We start from the raw sequence: 19,526 nt of genomic DNA, 5'->3' as shown, positions 1-19,526 counted from the left end.
AATTTGACATTTGCTCAGTACATTGTTTTCATTGAGGAAATGTACGAGTCTGCTGTTAATGATAATGCAGAGGATTTTCCCAAGGTTACTGTTGACGCATATTCCACGGTAGTTATTGGGGTCAAATTTGTCTCCACTTTTGTGGATTGGGGTGATCAGTCCTTGGTTCCAAATATTGGGGAAGATGCCAGAGCTAAGGATGATGTTAAAGAGTCTTAGTATAGCCAATTGGAATTTGTTGTCTGTATATTTGATCATTTCATTGAGGATACCATCAACACCACAGGCCTTTTTGGGTTGGAGGGTTTTTATTTTGTCCTGTAACTCATTCAATGTAATTGGAGTATCCAGTGGGTTCTGGTAGTCTTTAATAGTTGATTCTAAGATCTGTATTTGATCATGTATATGTTTTTGCTCTTTATTCTTTGTTATAGAGCCAAAAAGATTGGAGAAGTGGTTTACCCATACATCTCCATTTTGGATAGATAATAATTTGTGTTGTTGTTTGTTTAGTGTTTTCCAATTTTCCCAGAAGTGGTTAGAGTCTATGGATTCTTCAATTACATTGAGCTGATTTCTGACATGCTGTTCCTTCTTTTTCCGTAGTGTATTTCTGTATTGTTTTAGTGATTCACCATCTCTCTGTCTCTCTCTGTCTCTCTCTGTCTCTCTCTGTCTCTCTCTTCAATTTTAATTTAGAGGCTTTATTGGCATGGGAAACATATGTTAACATTGCCAAAGCAAGTGAAGTAGATAATAAACAAAAGTGAAAAAATGAACATTAAACATTACTCACAAAAGTTCCAAAAGAATAAAGGCATTTCAAATGCCATTTTGTTTGCAAATAGTTCAAGTACAAAGGGGAAAATAAATAAACATAAATATGGGTTGTACTTACAATGGTGTTCGTTCTTCACTGGTTGCCCTTTTCTTGTGGCAACAGGTTACAAATATTGCTACTGTGACAGCACACTGCGGCAGGGTAGCCTAGTGGTTACAGCGTTGGACTAGTAACCGGAAGGTTGCAAGTTCAAAAACCCCCGAGCTGACAAGGTACAAATCTGTCGTTCTGCCCCTGAACAGGCAGTTAACCCACTGTTCCCAGGCCGTCATTGAAAATAAGAATTTGTTCTTAACTGACTTGCCTGGTTAAATAAAGGTAAAATAAAAAATAAAAATAAAAAATTCACCCAGTAGATGTGGGAGTTTATCAACACTGGGTTTGTTTTCAAATTCTTTGTGGAATATTTGTGTAATCTGAGGGAAATATGTGTCTCTAATGGTCATACATTTGGCAGGAGGTGCAGCTCAGTTTCCACCTCATTTTGTGGGCATTGTGCACATAGCCTGTCTTTTGAGAGCCAGGCCTGCCTACGGCGGCCTTTTCAATAGCAAGTCTCTCTCTCACACACACACACACACACACACACACACACACACACACACACACACTACATTTCAATTTGTTAGCGTGATTGATGACAGGCGTCGCTGGGAATGACACAGAATCCACTTTCATGCCAGCTCTTTGATCCTGATATGACACACATACTGTGTCGGGGTTAGAAAAGAGAGTATGGGGAGGACCCAGTCATGCTTTAACATGGTCCATGGCATCTGAGATTACATTCCACTACCACAGAGCAGTTTGTTTGTGTGTATGTGCCGGATGACCGGAGAGCCAGAGGGCAGACCCCTTAGCCCCACAAGTCATTATACCCTACAGCTACTGGATTAGTCTGACTTTATACTAATGGAGCTTTTGGATTAGTCTGACTTTATACTAATAGAGCTTTTGGATTAGTCTGACTTTATACTAATGGAGCTTTTGGATTAGTCTGACTTTATACTAATGGAGCTTTTGGATTAGTCTGACTTTATACTAATGGAGCTTTTGGATTAGTCTGACTTTATACTAATGGAGCTGTTGAATTAGTCTGACTTTAGATCAATGGAGCTGTTGGATTAGTCTGACTTTATACTAATGGAGCAGTTGGATTAGTCTGACTTTAGACCAATGGAGTTGTTGGATTAGTCTGACTTTAGACAAACGGAGCTGTTGGATTAGTCTGATTTTCTATCTCAAGGCTATTTCTATCTCAAGGCTATCAGACCACTAACATTGAGTGGCTGCTGCCAACACACTGACACTGACTCAACTCCAGCCACTTTAATAATGGGAATTGATGGGAAATGATGTAAATATATCACTAGCCACTTTAAACAATGCTACCTTATATAATGTTACTTACCCTACATTATTCATCTCATAGGCATACGTATATACTGTACTCTATATCATCGACTGTATCCTTATGTAATACATGTATCACTAGCCACTTTAACTATGCCACTTTGTTTACATACTCATCTCATATGTATATACTGTACTCGATACAATCTACTGTATCTGCCTATGCTGCTCTGTACCATCACTCATTCATATATCCTTATGTACATATTCTTTATCCCCTCACACTGTGTACAAGACAGTAGTTTTGGAATTGTTAGTTAGATTACTTGTTGGTTATTACTGCATTGTCGGAACTAGAAGCACAAGCATTTCGCTACACTCGCATTAACATCTGCTAACCATGTGTATGTGACAAATAAAATTTGATTTGATTTGATTTTAGACCAATGGAGCTATTGGATTAGTCTGACTTTAGACCAATGGAGCTTTGACTTTAGACCTATGGGGCTTTTGGATTAGTCTGACTTTACAATAATGGAGCTTTTGGGTTAGTCTGACTTTAAACTAATGGAGTTTTTTGAAAGTTCCTGAATAAGTCAATAACAATATCACATAACTTGTTATTGTGACATTCTTGACATTGTTACATATGGATAGAAATGGATTTGCATCTGAAATGAGCAGGCCTCCTATTTTAAAATAAAGACATTAGCAATAGGCCTTCATAAAGTGGCCTATTTCCAAAGCAGGGGATAGACAATAATTACACAAAGACGATATTATTCAGATTTTAAGTAAACAGACACCCAACAACGCTCCGATGATAACATGTCATGTCGAACTGTGATTACCTGAGTGAACAAAAAAATAAACATAATAATAGATAATTATTACATATGTATGGGATCAATTCTATCTCTATTTGAGCTAAAGAAGCTATTTGTTATCATATTTTCATTTGAACAATCTTTATGTCATTTTAACAAGCTTTATGTTATTTAACAAGCTTTATGTAAAAGCTTCAGACAGGAGGGATCCTCACAAGCTCTCCAGTTCTGTGATTGAAACATACAGCGAAACACCTCTGAGCTCTAAATTAAATCACAATTTCTTTGCAAGTTTTAACTTAAACGGCCTTCTTCGTCATTTGAATGAGTCTTCTATAACTCACCATGCACTTTCCCCAGGACAACTGACTTGATAGCATTGAATTCTGCATCAGATGTGAGATTGAAGTCTTCCCTTTCGTGCTGGTCAATCTGAAACAAATTGCAGAACAGGACCTGTAAACACTTTGTCGAATGGTCATATTGGGGATTTAAAAAAAGACAATTAACACTTTCAGATGATGGAGAATGTACTCTTTCATGTAGACTGCTCTTCAAAGTACTTTAAACACAATATCACTTGGCTGTTTAGTATCTGTCATTCAACTAAAAAAGGAAAGTAGTGAAATAGCTTGGAAAGGTTTTCTCGTTCAAATCAAATCAAAGTTTGTCACGTGCGCCGAATACAACAGGTGTAAACCTTACAGTGAAATGCTTACTTACAGGCTCTAAACAATGGTGTGAAAAAAAGGTGTGTGTGTGTAGGTAAGTAAAGAAATTAAACAACAGTAAAAATACATTTGAAAAAAAGAGAGTAGCAGGGCTATATACAGACACCTGTTAGTCAGGCTGATTGAGGTAGTATGTACATGTAGGTATCGTTAAAGTGACTATGCATATATGATGAACAGAGAGTAGCAGAAGTGTAAAAAGAGGGGTTGGCGGGTGGTGGGACACAATGCAGATAGCCCGGTAAGCCAATGTGCGGGAGCACTGGTTTGTCGGGCCAATCTAGGTAGTATGTACATGAATGTATAGTTAAAGCGACTATGCAAATAGGACAAACAGATAGTAGCAGCAGCGTAAAAGAGGGCTTGGGGTGGGGGGGGGGGTGGGGGTACACAATGCAAATAGTCCGGGTAACCATTTGGTTACCTGTTCAGGAGTCTTATGGCTTCGGGGGTAAAAACTGTTCAGAAGCCTTTTTGTCCTAGACTTAGCACTCCGGTACCGCTTGCCATGCGGTGGTAGAGGGAACAGTCTATGACTGGGGTGGCTGGGGTCTTTAACAATTTTTAGGGCCTTCCTCTGACACCACCTTGTGTAGAGGTCCTGGATGGCAGGCAGCTTTGCCCCAGTGATGTACTGGGCCGTACGCACTACTCTCTGAAGTGCCTTGCGGTCGGAGGCCGAGCAATTGCCATACCAGGCAGTGATGCAACTGGTCAGGATACTCTCGATGTTGCAGCTGTAGAACCTTTTGAGGATATCACTTTAGTTTCCTGAGGGGGAATAGGCTTTGTCGTGCCCTCTTCTTGACTGTCTTGGTATATTTGGACCAATGCGAATGGGGACGTGCTCGCTGCTCCTTTTCCTATAGTCCACAATCATCTCCATAGTCTTGGTTACGTTGAGTGATAGGTTGTTATTCTGGCACCACATGGCCAGGTCTCTGACCAACTCCCTATAGGCTGTCTCGTTGTTGTCGGTGATCAGGCCTACCACTGTTGTGTCGTCAGCAACCTAAATTATGGTGTTGGAGTCGTGCCTGGCCATGTAGTCGTGGGTGAACAGGGAGTACAGGAGGGGACTGAGCACGCACCCCTGGGGAGCTCCAGTGTTGAGGATCAGCGTGGCAGATGTGTTGCTACCTATCCTCACCACCTGGGGCGGCCTGTCAGGAAGTCCAGGATCCAGTTGCAGAGGGAGGTGTTTAGTGCCAGGATCCTTAGCTTGGTGATGAGCTTTGAGGGTACTATGGTGTTGAACGCTGAGCTGTAGTCAATGAACAGCATTCTCACATAGGTGTTCTTTTTGTCCAGGTTGAAAGGGCAGTGTGGAGTGCAATAGAGATTGCATCATCTGTGGATCTGTTTGGGCGGTATGCAAATTGGAGTGGGTCTAGGGTTTCTGGGATAATGGTGTTGATGTGAGCCATTACCATCCTTTCAAAGCACTTCATGGCTACAGACGTGAGTGCTACGGGTCTGTAGTCATTTTGTCAGGTTGCCTTTGTGTTCTTGCCTCGAAGCGAGCATAGAAGTGATTTAGCTCGTCTGGTAGGCTCGTGTCACTGGGCAGCTCGCGGCTGTGCTTCCCTTTGTAGTCTGTAATAGTTGCCACATCCGACGAGCGTCGGAGCCGGTGTAGTATGATTCAATCTTAGCCCTGTATTGACGCTTTGCCTGTTTGATGATTCGTCGCAGGGCATAGCGGGATTTCTTGTAAACTTCCAGGTTAGATTCCCGCACCTTGAAATCGGCAGCTCTACCCTTTAGCTCAGTGCGCATGTTGCCTGTTATCCATGGCTTCTGGTTGGGGTATGTACGTACAGTCACTGTGGGGACGACGTCCTCAATGCACTTATTGATAAAGCCAGTGGCTGATGTGGTGTATTCCTCAATGTCATCGGAAGAATCCCGGAACATGTTCCAGTCTGTGATAGCAAAGCAGTCCTGTAGTTTAGCATCTGCTTCATCTGACCATTTTTTTTATAGGCCGAATCCCTGGTGCTTCCTGCTTTAATTTTTGCTTGTAAGCAGGAATCAGGAGGATAGAGTTGTGGTTGGATTTACGAAATGGAGGGCAAGGGAGAGCTTTGTACGTGTCTCTGTGTGTGGAGTACAGGTGATCTAGATTTTTTTTCCCTCTGGTTGCACGTTTAACATGTTGATGGAGATTTGGTAGAACTGATTTAAGTTTCCCTGCGTTAAAGTCTCCGGTCACTAGGAGCGCCGCCTCTGGGTGAGTGGTTTCCTGTTTGATTATTTCCTTATACAGCTGACTGAGTGCGGTCTTAGTGCCAGCATCTGTCTGTGGTTGTATATAAACAGCCACGAAAAGTATAGCTGAGAACTCTCTAGGCAAGTAGTGTGGCCTGCAGTTTATCACAATATACTCAAATTCAGACGAGCAAAATCTAGAAACTTCCTTAGATTTCGTGCACAGCTGTTGTTTACAAATATGCACAGACCGCCCCCCCTCGTCTTACGTGTGCTATTCTAGCCTGCCGGTGCAGCGTGTATCCCGCTAGCTGAATATCCATGTCATCATTCAGCCACGATTCCGTGAAGCATAGGATATTACAGTTGGTAGGATATTCGTGATCATACCTAGTCTAGTTTATTGTCCAATGATTGCACGTTGACGAGTAATATTGACGGTACTTCTTCTGCGGGTCCGGACGAGGCATCCGGCTCTTCGTCCTCTGCGTCGCTTCTTTTTGCAAATAATTGGGATGTCTGCCCTGTGGGGTGTTTGGAGAATATCGTGTGAGTCCTGCTTGTTGTTGTGGTTGTTGTTGTTGAAGAAGAAATCTTTGTCTAATCCGAGGTGAGTGATCGCTGTCCTGATATCCAGAAGCTCTTTTCTTCCGTAAGAAACGTTTGCAGAAACAATATGTACAAAATAATTTACAAATATTGCGAAAAAAAACACATAATAGCACAATTGGTTAGGAGACCAACCAGCACCTCTATAAAACATGTTTGGGTGTCCGCAGTGGTGGAAAAAGTACTCAATTGTCTTACTCAAGTAAAGATGACTTGAGTAAAAGTCATAAAGTAAAATACTAGTTGAGTAACAGTCTTAAAGTATATGGTTTTAAATGTACTTAAGTACAGCGATAGAAAAAGGACTCTATTGTCATACTTCAATAAAAGTACAAAGTAATTGTCATATATCAAATTCCATATATTAAGCAAACTAGTCAGCATGCTTATTATTATTTGTTTATTTATGGACAGACAGGGGCACACTCCAACACTCTATTTGTGTTTAGTGAGTCCACCAGATCAGAGGCAGTTGGGATGACTGTGTTATATTGATAAGTGCGCAAATTTAACCATATTGGAAGGGAAAGGGAGATACCTAGTCAGTTGTACAACTGAATGCCATCAACTGAAAAGTGTCTTCTGCATTTAACCCAACCCCTCTGAATCATATTGCTGTGATGTCTGAGCATTCGAAATGTAATAAGTACTTTTGGAAGTCAGGGAAAATGAATGGAGTAAAAAGTACATATTTTCTTTAGGAATGTAGTGAAGTAAAAGGAAAAGTTGTCAAAAACATAGATAGTAAAGTACAGATACCCCAAAAAACTACTTAAGTAATATTTCAGATAGCCTAATGGTTAGAGCGTTGGGCCAGTAACCGAAAGGTTGCTGGATAGAATCCCCGAGCTGACAAGGTAAAAATCTGTCATTCAAGCAAGGCATTTAACCTAATGTTCCCTGGGTGCTGTAGATGTCAATTAGGGCAGCCCCCCAACCTCTCTGATTCAGAGGGGTTGGGTTAAATGCGGAAGACACATTTCAGTTGAAGGCATTCAGTTGTACAACTGACTAGGTATCCCTTTGATGTATTTGACTTAGTTACTCTACACCACTGGGTGTGCGTTATCATATTCCTTTTACTAGACTAGTCAGACTGGTACATGTTGGGTGGTTGGAAACATGGAAGTAAACACCTCTAAGTGTGCGGTCCACTAAGTGATTACTATGGAAGGGAAGTGCATTAAAATTGTCCAACACATTGGACGCACCCCCTTCTCTAAGAGGTTTATAAATGGGGTGTCTAAATTTGGGCGTTTGTATGGCCTTGCTGTTATAGTTGGGTTGCTGTACTGTAGTTCAAATCCTCAAAGAATGGTTAATACAGGATGATCTCAGGCGAAATAGACTTTACCTTGCTTCAGCAAATACCCAGCAAGCCATGACCTTCAATTTGTATTGCAGAGCACTTAGTTAAGAACATTACACTGTAATTAAAAATAGCTAAGGGTGATGCGGTGGGGTTAATATCATGTTAACTAGAGTGGCAGTTTCAGATCACATCAGGGCAATGCTAAACAGGAATTCAGAATGATCTAAATAATAGATTTTACTATATGGGGTAAAAAACGCAACTTGCTTTCCATGTGTCTGTCGAAGAATGGCTGAAAAGAAGAATGTCGACCACCTTTGTTGTTACAATTCTTGAAATATGTGTTCAGTCTCCTCACAGATTTCAGTCCCTTACGCTAAAACTTTATCGATTACTCTCTACTGTTCTCTTGTTTGCCATCCTATTCCTTTAATTATTTAGAATCATTCATGTTGCCTGAAATGTCTCTGAATTGTGAATGAGTGGGCCTACTTAATGACTGAGAGTTGGAATGTGTCTGTGCATTCTGAGTAAGTACAGCTCTGGAGCAAGGCCTGGGTTTGTGTCCTGCTGTCCAAAGCGCTTGGACTTGATGATAGATACATATGTAGGATCTTAATTTGACGACCCTGTTGCAGGAGAACATTCCTGCAACAGGAAAAACTTGTAGTGTATTTGAGGTTTAAAAAGTATCCTGATGTTTTTCATCAATGACCATTACACATAATCTGAATAATTATTTCCTGTTGCTGTAGGATTATTTCCCTGATGTCGCAAACTGGCTCAAATTAAGATCCAACATCTGTAGGGTTGGCTTCTCATGTGAGGTTAGCAAAGAACTTGGACTTCATGATAGATACAGAGTCCCAAGAGGTAGAACTACACTATAGAAAAAACCCGCATCACTCTTTATCCACTATCCTCAAGTGGTATCACATCTCACTGTATATTTAAATCTGTTGGGAGTAATGTTATTTTCCTTTTGAATTAGTTTTACTCACCATGATAAATATCCCACACTGCTAACATGTATACACTTACATTTACAGCTCAGCAGGTTAGTTACATTACATATAGGCCTACTTGACTTTAAATACCCCTTGCTGACATTCAAGGCAGTTATTCTCAATATTTTTATGTTATGCTACACCCAATTACTTTTTTTTCTGCCTGCAGAACCTCCTCATGTGCAAACAATTTTTAGGCCTATGTTTTTATTTTTATTAATATTCCCAACTACCCCTTGTGGATAGGCCAGGTACCCCCAGGGTACTAGTACCTAAGGAAGAGATCCACTGCACCAAGGTAACTGCTCAGCTTTACTTAATTTTGAATGAGAATAAGTTACCTGAATAGTGACAGAATAAATGATCTGAACAGTGGCAGAATAAATGACCTGCACAGTGACAGAAAAAGTTACCTGAACGGTGACAGAATAAGTTACCTGAACGGTGACAGAATAAGTTACCTGAACATGGACAGAATAAGTTACCTGAACGGTGACAGAATAAGTTACCTGAACGGTGACAGAATAAGTTACCTGAATGCTGACAGAATAAGTTACCTGAACATGGACAGAATAAGTTACCTGAATGCTGACAGAATAAGTTACCTGAACATGGACAGAATAAGTTACCTTAACGGTGACAGAATAAGTTACCTGAATGCTGACAGAATAAATTACCTGAACGGTGACAGAATAAGTTACCTGAACATGGACAGAATAAGTTACCTGAACGGTGACAGAATAAGTTACCTGAACGGTGACAGAATAAGTTACCTGAGCAGTGACAGAATAAGTTACTTGAATAGGGACAGAATAAGTTAAATAAGTTACCTGAACGGTGACAGAATAAGTTACCTGAACATGGACAGAATAAGTTACTTGAATAGGGACAGAATAAGTTAAATAAGTTACCTGAACAGTGACATAATAAATTCCCTGAACGGTGAGGGAATAAATTACCTGAACACTGACAGTCTCTGAAAGCCTTCTGATGGAGACTCTGTGAAGTTGTCCGTTGGCCAGGTTCCTAACGCTGGTCCTGAACACCTCAGCATCTCTACTGTTCTGCAGCTTGTATTTAACGTCCAGGTAACCTTTGAGAGATATAGAGACAACTTTAATACCAGGTAACTTTCAGAAACATTATGGGACAGTTGTCCAGAAACAGATTAAACAGACTCCTGCACTGAAAACATTCTTAACTGATATTCTCATTTGAAAGACCCTTTTAGTCCAGGACTAAGGTTAACTGAAATTCCCATAGAGATGAAACTTGAACAATAATCAACACCATTTAAATGCAGACAGCCACTGAACAATCTCACTTCTACATGTGCAGCATTCACAATGTACCCAGAAAATCGTTTTTTTTTTTTTTTTTCAGTACAGATGTATGATCTTAAATTGTGCCAATTTGCTACAACATGAGAATAATCCTGCAGCAACAGGGTATGGCAATTATTATGTTGATTATAATTAACTGACATTTTATGCTAGGGCAAAAACAAAAAATGTGCAGCCTTGGGGTCCCCAGGACCGAGTTTTGAAAACCCTGTACTAAGCGGATTAATATCTAATTCCCTATCAATAACAGAGATAATAAATCAAATTAATTTTCATAATTTGCAGGGAATTATGTATCTGAGGGGCTCTGAGTAATACACGGTTGTGTTTGAATTGTCAGTCAGCACCAAACTAATCATTCACATTCAGATGAATGGACAAATTGGAAATGTATTACATCGCTTAAAAAACACATTCTCACTGATGCTGCAGCACACAAATGATCACTTCATACAAAGGTGTCTTTTTTTATCATTAAGCCAACATGAAAGCCCTTCATGATAATTACAATAACATAATTAGAATTCTTCATGGAGGGATTGGGGGTACAAATAATATACTGAACGAAAATACAAATGCAACATGTAAAGTGTTGATATCATGTTTCATGAGCTGAAATAAAAGATCCAATAAATTATTCATACGCACAAAAATGTATTTATGTCAAATGTTGTGGACATATTTGTTTACCTCCCTGTTAGTGAGAATTTATCCTTTGCCAAGATAATCCATCCACCTGACAGGTGAAGCATATCAAGAAGCTGATTAAACGGCATGGTCATTACACAGGTGCACCTTGTGCGGGGGACAATAAAAGGCCACGCTTAAATGTTTCGTCACATAATGCCGCAGATGTCTCAAGTTGAGGGAGTGTGCAATTGAAATGCTTACTGCAGGAACGTTCACCAGAGATTTTGCCAGAGAATTGAATGTTCATTTCTCTACCATAAGACACCTCCAATGTCGTTTTAGAGAATTTGGCAATATGTCCAACCGGCCTCCCAAGCACAGACCATGTGTAACCATGCCAGCCCAGGACCTCCACATCTGGCCTCTTCACCTGCGAGATCGTCTGAGACCGGCCACCCAGACAGCTGATGAAACTGTGGGTTTGCACAACTGAAGAATCTCTGCATGAACTGTCAGAAACCATCACAGGGAAACTCATCTGTGGGCTCGTTGTCCTCACCAGGGTCTTGTCAGTCACTGTCTGTATTTAAATAGTGTTGATTATTGTTGAAGTTGACCTGACTGCAGATCGGCATTTTAACCGACTTCAGTGGGCAAATGCTCACCTTTGATGGCCACTGGCAGGCTGGAGAAGTGTAAGAGGTTGGCACGCTCTTCACGGATGAATCCCTGTTTCAACTGTACCGAGCAGATGGCAGACAGCGTTTATGGCGTTGTGTGGGCGAGTGGTTTGGTGATGTCAACGTTGTGAACAGAGTGCCCCATGGTGGGGGTCGGTTATGATATAGGCAGGCATAAGCTATGCACAATGAACACAATTGCATTTTATCAATGGCAATTTGAATGCACAGAGAAATCCGTGGCAAGGCCCATTGTAGTGCCATTCATCCGCCGCATCACCTCATGTTTCAGCATGGTAATGCCCGGCCCCATGTTCCAAGGATCTGTACACAATTCCTGGAAGCTAAAAATGTCCCAGTTCTTCCATGGTCTGCATACTCACCACTGAGCTTGTTTGGGATGCTCTGGATCGACGTGTACGACAGCGTGTTCCAGATCCCACCAATATCAAGCAACTTTGCACAGCCATTGAAGAGGAGTGGGACAACATTCCACAGGCCACAAAAAAGGCCACAACAACCTCACACTCAACGTCAACAAAACTAAGGAGATGATTGTGGACTTCAGGAAACAGCAGAGGGAACACCCCCCTATCCACATCGATGGAACAGTAGTGGAGAGGGTAGCAAGTTTTAAGTTCCTCGGCATACACATCACAGACAAACTGAATTGGTCCACTCACACAGACAGCATCGTGAAGAAGGCGCAGCAGCGCCTCTTCAACCTCAGGAGGCTGAAGAAATTCGGCTTGTCACCAAAAGCACTCACAAACTTCTACAGATGCACAATCGAGAGCATCCTGGCGGGCTGTATCACCGCCTGGTATGGCAACTGCACCGCCCTCAACCGTAAGGCTCTCCAGAGGGTAGTGAGGTCTGCACAACGCATCACCGGGGGCAAACTACCTGCCCTCCAGGACACCTACACCACCCGATGTCACAGGAAGGCCATAAAGATCATCAAGGACATCAACCACCCGAGCCACTGCCTGTTCACCCCGCTATCATCCAGAAGGCGAGGTCAGTACAGGTGCATCAAAGCTGGGACCGAGAGACTGAAAAACAGCTTCTATCTCAAGGCCATCAGACTGTTAAACAGCCACCACTAACACTGAGTGGCTGCTGCCAACACACTGACACTGACTCAACTCCAGCCACTTTAATAATGGGAATTGATGGGAAATGATGTAAATATATCACTAGCCACTTTAAACAATGCTACCTTATATAAATGTTACTTACCCTACATTATTCATCTCATACGCATACGTATATACTGTACTCTATATCATCGACGGTATCCTTATGTAATACATGTATCACTAGCCACTTTATACTATACTATGCCACTTTGTACTCTATATCATCGACGGTATCCTTATGTAATACATGTATCACTAGCCACTTTATACTATACTATGCCACTTTGTTTACATACTCATCTCATTTGTACATACTGTACCCGATACCATCTACTGTATCTTGCCTATGCTGCTCTGTACCATCACTCATTCATATATCCTTATGTACATATTCTTTATCCCCTTACACTGTGTACAAGACAGTAGTTTGGAATTGTTAGTTAGATTACTTGTTATTACTGCATTGTCGGAACTAGAAGCACAAGCATTTCGCTACACTCGCATTAACATCTGCTAACCATGTGTATGTGACAAATAAAATTTGATTTGATTTGATTTGATTTGATTTGACAATCAACAGCCTGTTCAACTCTATGCGAAGGGGATGTGTCGCGCTACATGCGGTAAATGGTGGTCACGGCAGATAGTGACTGATTTTCCGATCCACGGCCTTACCATTTTTTTTAAAGGTATCTGTGACCAACAGATGCATAGTTGTATACACAGTCATGTGAAATCCATTGATTAGGGCCTAATGAATGTATTTCAATTGACTGATTTCTTTATATGAACTGTAACTCAATAAAATCTTTGACATTGTTGCATGTTACATTTATATTTTTGTTCAGTGTTTTACTAAAACATGAACTAGTTACACACATCCAGGTGAAATAAAATAATATTTGAGAGGGTAAGAATGTTAAATAGACATTAAAATGATTTGTGCCATAGGACAAATTAAACAACAATTTTATAAATGAGGGAGAGGGCCCATTCTGCGATTAAAGCAGAGGGCCATCATATCAGAAAGTCTACAATTACTGAGGCACTGTAAGGTACAGGAGTATTTGAGCCATTTTATGATTTGTGCCCTAGGTAAAATAAACTCTTATATAAGTGGAAAGGGCCCATTCCTATATTCAAGTAGAGGACCATCACATTAGATAGGCCACAATTACTGTCACACATTGACATGGGCAGAGTGTAGACTGTCTGCCAGTGGGGCGTCGCTGACCACTCGGAGAAGAAGCTATCCAGGGTTTCCGAGAACAACCGCTCACTGAGCTCTAATTGGACGATCGTTCAGGAAGAAGTGCGATAACTAACTGGATGACTGTACACTCCACAGTAACGCACTTGGCAGTCCATCACACTTCTCAGGACCATAAAAAACATGTATCAGAAGCAACCTTTTTGAATTGCATATTCGTTAGGCATACAGCATAGCAGTGGAGGCTGGTGAGGGGAGGCCGCCTCATATTGATGGCTGGAATGAAGTGAGCCGTCCCCTCCCTCACCAGCCTCCACTGCAGTACAGTACATGGTAATGTAGAGGCAGTCTTACTGCAACTTCTATACAGTAGAGAATATCAAACATCTTAAACCCCCACTACACTTTGAGTTTCTTTAACCTCAGCAGTTAGTTTTTGATCAGGTTGTAGCTAACAGTATCTACTTAACCCTTGCATGGTGTTCATGTTTTTGTTATTCACCCAATGTTCGCGGGTTATTTTTGATAAAATGTGATTTTCGTAAACAAAAATCTATTATAATCAAGACACGGGTGGAATAAATCATGTTCATCTGGAACAAATAGAAATGAAACATGGTTTTCATCACTATTGATGTTTATTGTTTTGAACTGAACAAATTGGAAGAACAAATTTTACATTCAGTATTTTAGGGAAATGATAAATGAGCCCCCGGTCTACAAAATACATGAGGGACAGAGTTTTACTGTGTGTGTGTTGCAAATGTATTTCTTGCACTTTATGCATGTGTCCTTGTTTTCCTGTCCTTCTTGGGTCCACACACATCGCAACGCTTCTTCTTGTTGGTACCAGCTGCAATCTAGAATGATAAAAACACTTAGTTCAGGAATTTTACTAACATTTCCCTCACTCACTCACATATATAGTTATAGCAGGCCAAGGTAGAAGAGTCAGACACACAAACATGCAACAACATCACTCACACTTACTTCCGGTATTGAAGTTGTTGGTCCTGTGGGTCGGGCAGATGGGGCACCAGCATCCTCCTCACAATGGCTGCAGAAGCTGGGGTTGCCTCATCTGGATTTAAGGTCTTACCAATGCCTTGCCCAGCTCCTCAAGAAAGAGCCGTCTCCTCTGGAGCTTCCCTCTGTTCCAATCTGGGTTCAACGCCATCCAGTTGACAAACGCGTTGTACGCCGAGATGTCCAAGATGTTTAAGAATATCACAAGTGGCCAGCGTAGGGTTCTTCTTTTGCAGCTGTAGCCAGTCACCAGCCAGTTCACCCCTCCTTTTGTGGCATTATGATTTCTGATTTTATGTTCCTGGCCACAGATTCTCCCATCGATATGCAGCGTACTCATGAGTACCACATTTTTGCCTTTCTTTGGCATGTAGGACACTAGGGACATGTCGGCCGTGAACACAAACTTAGAGGAATTGATAGGTATGTTACGTGTATTCAACAGCTGAGGTGGGAGCTCTGACTTGTTTTTTCGTACTGCTCCTACCATCGTCAGCTTCCTCTTGAGGAGCTCCTGTCCCAGCTTGTGCGAAGTAAAAAAGTTATTGCATGTAATGTTGTGGCCACGGAGTCCCTGTTACGTCCAGGACAAACTGCATCCCTTGGTTCTTCTCAGGGGCTCCTACATCTGGCTTCCCTGTTCTTAACTGACTTGCCTAGTTAAATAAAGGTTAAATAAAAAATGTATAAAACAATACACTTGCAAGTTCCACACATATGAGGAAGCAGCATCACAGGCAGCCCAGATCTTGATTCAATATTTTCCGGGTTTAAACAGTTTGCACTGCCTGAAGGGGCAGCGGCCTCTAAATGGCATAAGCTGCTCATCAACAGTAACGTTGGGCCCAGGGTTGTAAAACAGGCGAAGGCGGTCCCCCCACTTGTCCCACACTGACCTGATTGCAGCTATCTTGTCTCTCTGCCGCCGAACTGGTCTGGTGTCTTGATTATCGAAACGCATAATCCTGGAAATAATGTGGAAGTTTTCCAGAGACATTGTTGCATGGAAAGGTTCTGTGCCAGTTTCTGCATCCCGCAGGGATTCTGTGGATTCCCCATTGGATCTGAAAGCACCAGCAAGGATAAGAACCCCAAAGTATGCATGTAAATGACTTTGGTCCATCTCCTTCTATTTCTCTCCAAAAACACCAGTCCAGAATGATTTTCTGGATGGTGTCTGGGATGAACAGTTCAAAAGAAGACTTTCTGTCCTGCACATTTGTAACCACCATCCATGTCGGTCCTGGTTGCATCCTTATCACATTGGCAGCCATGCAGGGTGGCTCACTCCTTAGGCAGGCAGACCATTCAATTTCACAATTTTTTGACATCCATATTTCTCCTCCTGCAGGCTGTTGATGAGCTGGTTGCTGACGGGCTGGTCCTGAGGCTGGCTGAGGGTCAATCTCATCCTCTTCTTCAAGCTCACTATCAGACTCCGAATTGACAGGGACATTAGCTTCTCTCTCTGCAAAAAAAATCTAAGGCCTCTCTGAGTAGAGATTCTTTTTTCCATACTGATTGATTGTTGTAAGGAGCCACACATGCAAAGCTATTTATTTTTTGTGTCCCTCCCCCAATTTGCACCTGGCTGGGGTAGTGTGGGAAAATACTTTCTTAAAAAAAATAAAATGTATTTAAATAATGTATTGTAATAACTTTGTGCAGGTTCCCACACTACAAAGGGTACAGAGTCCGAGAAAAGCGGCAGACAGGCAGACAGGCAGACAGGCAGACAGGCAGGGAGACAGACAGGTTCTTGGTGCTATGTTGAAACAGCAGGGCCAGGGAGGAGGACGACAGAGTGAAGGCACACAGCAAACCTTTGTATCATTTTTACTTGCTTTCACCTACACACACACTTTTCTACACTTTTATTACGGACACCACATACATAATATAAATGTGTAGGGGCGTGCACAGTATGCACTTAATGAAAATGTGTTATTTTACATGTTCTTCACAGAAAATGAGCCAAGGCCAATGAGTCTCAAGTCTCAAATAATGAATTGTGTAATTTTTATTTGAGTAAACATTGAAAATGGGTCCCACAGACCCGAACACCAGACAAGGGTTAAAGGAATTTACTGTGTAGCTGGAGACACTAGTAGTAGCCTAGCTACCAGGCAAAATATATTCATTTTATATTCAAACGCTCCTCATTAATATCACATCTAACACAGGACAAACAGAAGATACAAATCAAATCAAAAAGAGGCCTGGCAAGTTGATAAACTGTCCCTTTGTATTTAGATATGTTGACTATATTTACTATCAAGAAATACATATTTTGCACTTTCTTACTCTTACTGAGATATCTTGCATGTGCTCTCTTAGAACAACTGACAATGCCACACATGTTACTGTGGATGAATTAAGAGGCAGTGGTGTCTACAGGGACTTGGAGACTCAAATTAATCCAAATGAATCTGCTAGTGGAGGAAAATGAGCAGCGAGATGAGGACCTGCTCAGTTCAGCAGCTGTTTCCAACCATGCTCTCTCTATCCCCTCTCTCTCTTCCCCATCCCCCCTCTTTCTATCTCTTCCCTCTCTCCCAACCCTCTTCAGCCCACCCCCCCTCTCTCTCTCCTCTCCCAACCCTCTCCCCACCCTCCATCTCTCTATCTCCTCCCTCTCTCTCCCAACCCTCTCCCCACCCCCCTCACCATCTCCCCCTCTCCAAACCTCTTCCCCCCACCCCCTCTCTCTATCTCCTCCCTCTCTCTCCCCCAACACCCCTCCCCCTCGCTCTCACTTACAGTCATTGTTAATAACCTTTCTAAATGTAGTAATACGACATAACTAATATCACAGGTTGGATTTTGAAATCCCTCCGCCTCTTACCATTCCTATTGAGCAGCACAGCCAGGTACTCTCTATAGTAGGAGCTGACGTAGAGGAGCAGCGCCGGGCTCTGGAAGCTACGGAAGCTGAATGACACGTTCTCTCCCCGCAGCTTGAGGTCAGAGTAAATGGAGGAGGACTGGGTGCTGATGTTTCTGTTCAGCTCATACGGCTCCTTGAACGTGTACTGGACCGATGTCCCAGGTTTGAAGTCAGCCGAGACCTCTGGAAGACAAGGGGGGGGGGGGTTGAATGGTTTTGCTGTTACTCTTATGTGGATGATGTTAAAAAATACTTGGTGGTCTGATGTGATTAATAAGGAGCATCCAAACGATGCATTTAATGATTTTATGAAATTGCTTCTTCCAAGTATTGATAAACATGCACCTGTTAAGAAACTGACTGTTAGAACTGTTAGGGCTCCATGGATTGATGAGGAATTGAACAACTGTATGGTTGAAAGAGATGGAGCAAAAGGAGTGGCTAATAAGTTTGGCTGCACATCTGACTGGCTGACTTACTGCAAATTGAGAAATGATGTGACTAAACTCAACAACAAAAAAGAAGAAACTGTATTATGAAGCAAAGATCAATGATATAATGAATGATGAAAAAAAAACTTTGGAGTACTTTAAATGTAATTATGGGCAGAAAGACCAATTCAACTCCATCTTTCATCGAATCAGATGGCTTATTAATCAGAAAAAGATTTGATAGAGCCAATTATTGTAATGGTTACTTCATTAGCAAAATGGGCAAACTCAGGCAGGAAATGCCAACAATGAACAGTGAGCCATTCTACTCATGAATATAAAAATTAATAATGAAAGAAAAGCATTGCAAGTTAGAATTTTGTAAGGTTAGGTGGACAGGTGGAAAAATATTGTTATCGATCAATAATGACAAACCTCCTGCCATTGACAACTTCGATGGAAAGCTACTGTGAATGGTAGATGACTCTATAGCCACTCCTATCTGTCATATCTTTCATCTGAGCCTAGAGGAAAGTCTTTGTCCTCAGGTCTGGAAGGAAGCCAAAGTCATGACGCTACCCAAGAGTGGTAAAACAACCTTTATTGGTTCTAACAGCAGACCTATCACCTTGCTGCCAGCTATTAGAAAATGGTTGGGTAAATTAGTGTTTGACCAAATACAATGCTACTTCTCTGGAAACAAATTAACAACAGACTTCTAGCATGCTTATAGACAAGGGCACTCAACATGTACTGCACTGACACAAATTGCTGATGATTGGCTGAAAGAAATAATAATACGATTTTGGGAGCTGTACTGTTCGATTTGATATTATTGACCATAACCTGCGATGAGAAAACTTGTGTTATGTATTTTCAACCCCATGCCATATCATGGATTCAGAGCTACAGTTGAAGTCAAAAGTTTACATACACTTAGGTTAGAGTCATTAAAATTAATTTTTCAACCACTCCACAAATTTCTTGTCAATAAACTATAGTTCTGGCAAGTCGGTTAGGACATCTACTTTGTGCATGACAAATAATTTTTCCAACAATTGTTTACAGACAGATTATTTCACTTATAATTCACTGTATCACAATATTTCCAGTGGGTCAGAAGTTTACATACACTAAGTTAACTTTGGCTTTAAACAGCTTGGAAAAATCCTGAAAAATATGTCATGGCTTTAGAAGCTTCTGATAGGCTAATTTACATAATTTGAGTCAATTGGAGGTGTACCTGTGGATGTATTTCAAGGCCTACCTTCAAACTCAGTGCCTCT

The 19,526-nt window shown here is 41.5% G+C and overlaps 1 protein-coding gene across 1 annotated transcript in view; it reads right to left on the bottom strand.

Moving 5' to 3' along the window:
- LOC139422762 (contactin-associated protein-like 4) overlaps positions 1 to 19,526 on the bottom strand; it is a 217,192-nt gene that overhangs the window by 5,403 nt on the left and 192,263 nt on the right. Inside the window, exons 19-21 of the mRNA XM_071174090.1 lie at positions 17,768 to 17,992; positions 9,851 to 9,984; positions 3,366 to 3,453 (exon numbers count right to left, since the gene is read on the bottom strand). Of these exons, the coding sequence (XP_071030191.1) occupies positions 3,366 to 3,453; positions 9,851 to 9,984; positions 17,768 to 17,992 (447 nt within the window). The remainder of the gene's footprint in view (positions 1 to 3,365; positions 3,454 to 9,850; positions 9,985 to 17,767; positions 17,993 to 19,526) is intronic.

Source organism: Oncorhynchus clarkii, chromosome 12 (genome assembly GCF_045791955.1).
Source record: "Oncorhynchus clarkii lewisi isolate Uvic-CL-2024 chromosome 12, UVic_Ocla_1.0, whole genome shotgun sequence".
NCBI classification, from domain to species: domain Eukaryota; kingdom Metazoa; phylum Chordata; class Actinopteri; order Salmoniformes; family Salmonidae; genus Oncorhynchus; species Oncorhynchus clarkii.
The sequence above is the reverse complement of the archived record's forward strand: the minus strand, read 5'-3'. Positions and strand labels throughout refer to the sequence as shown.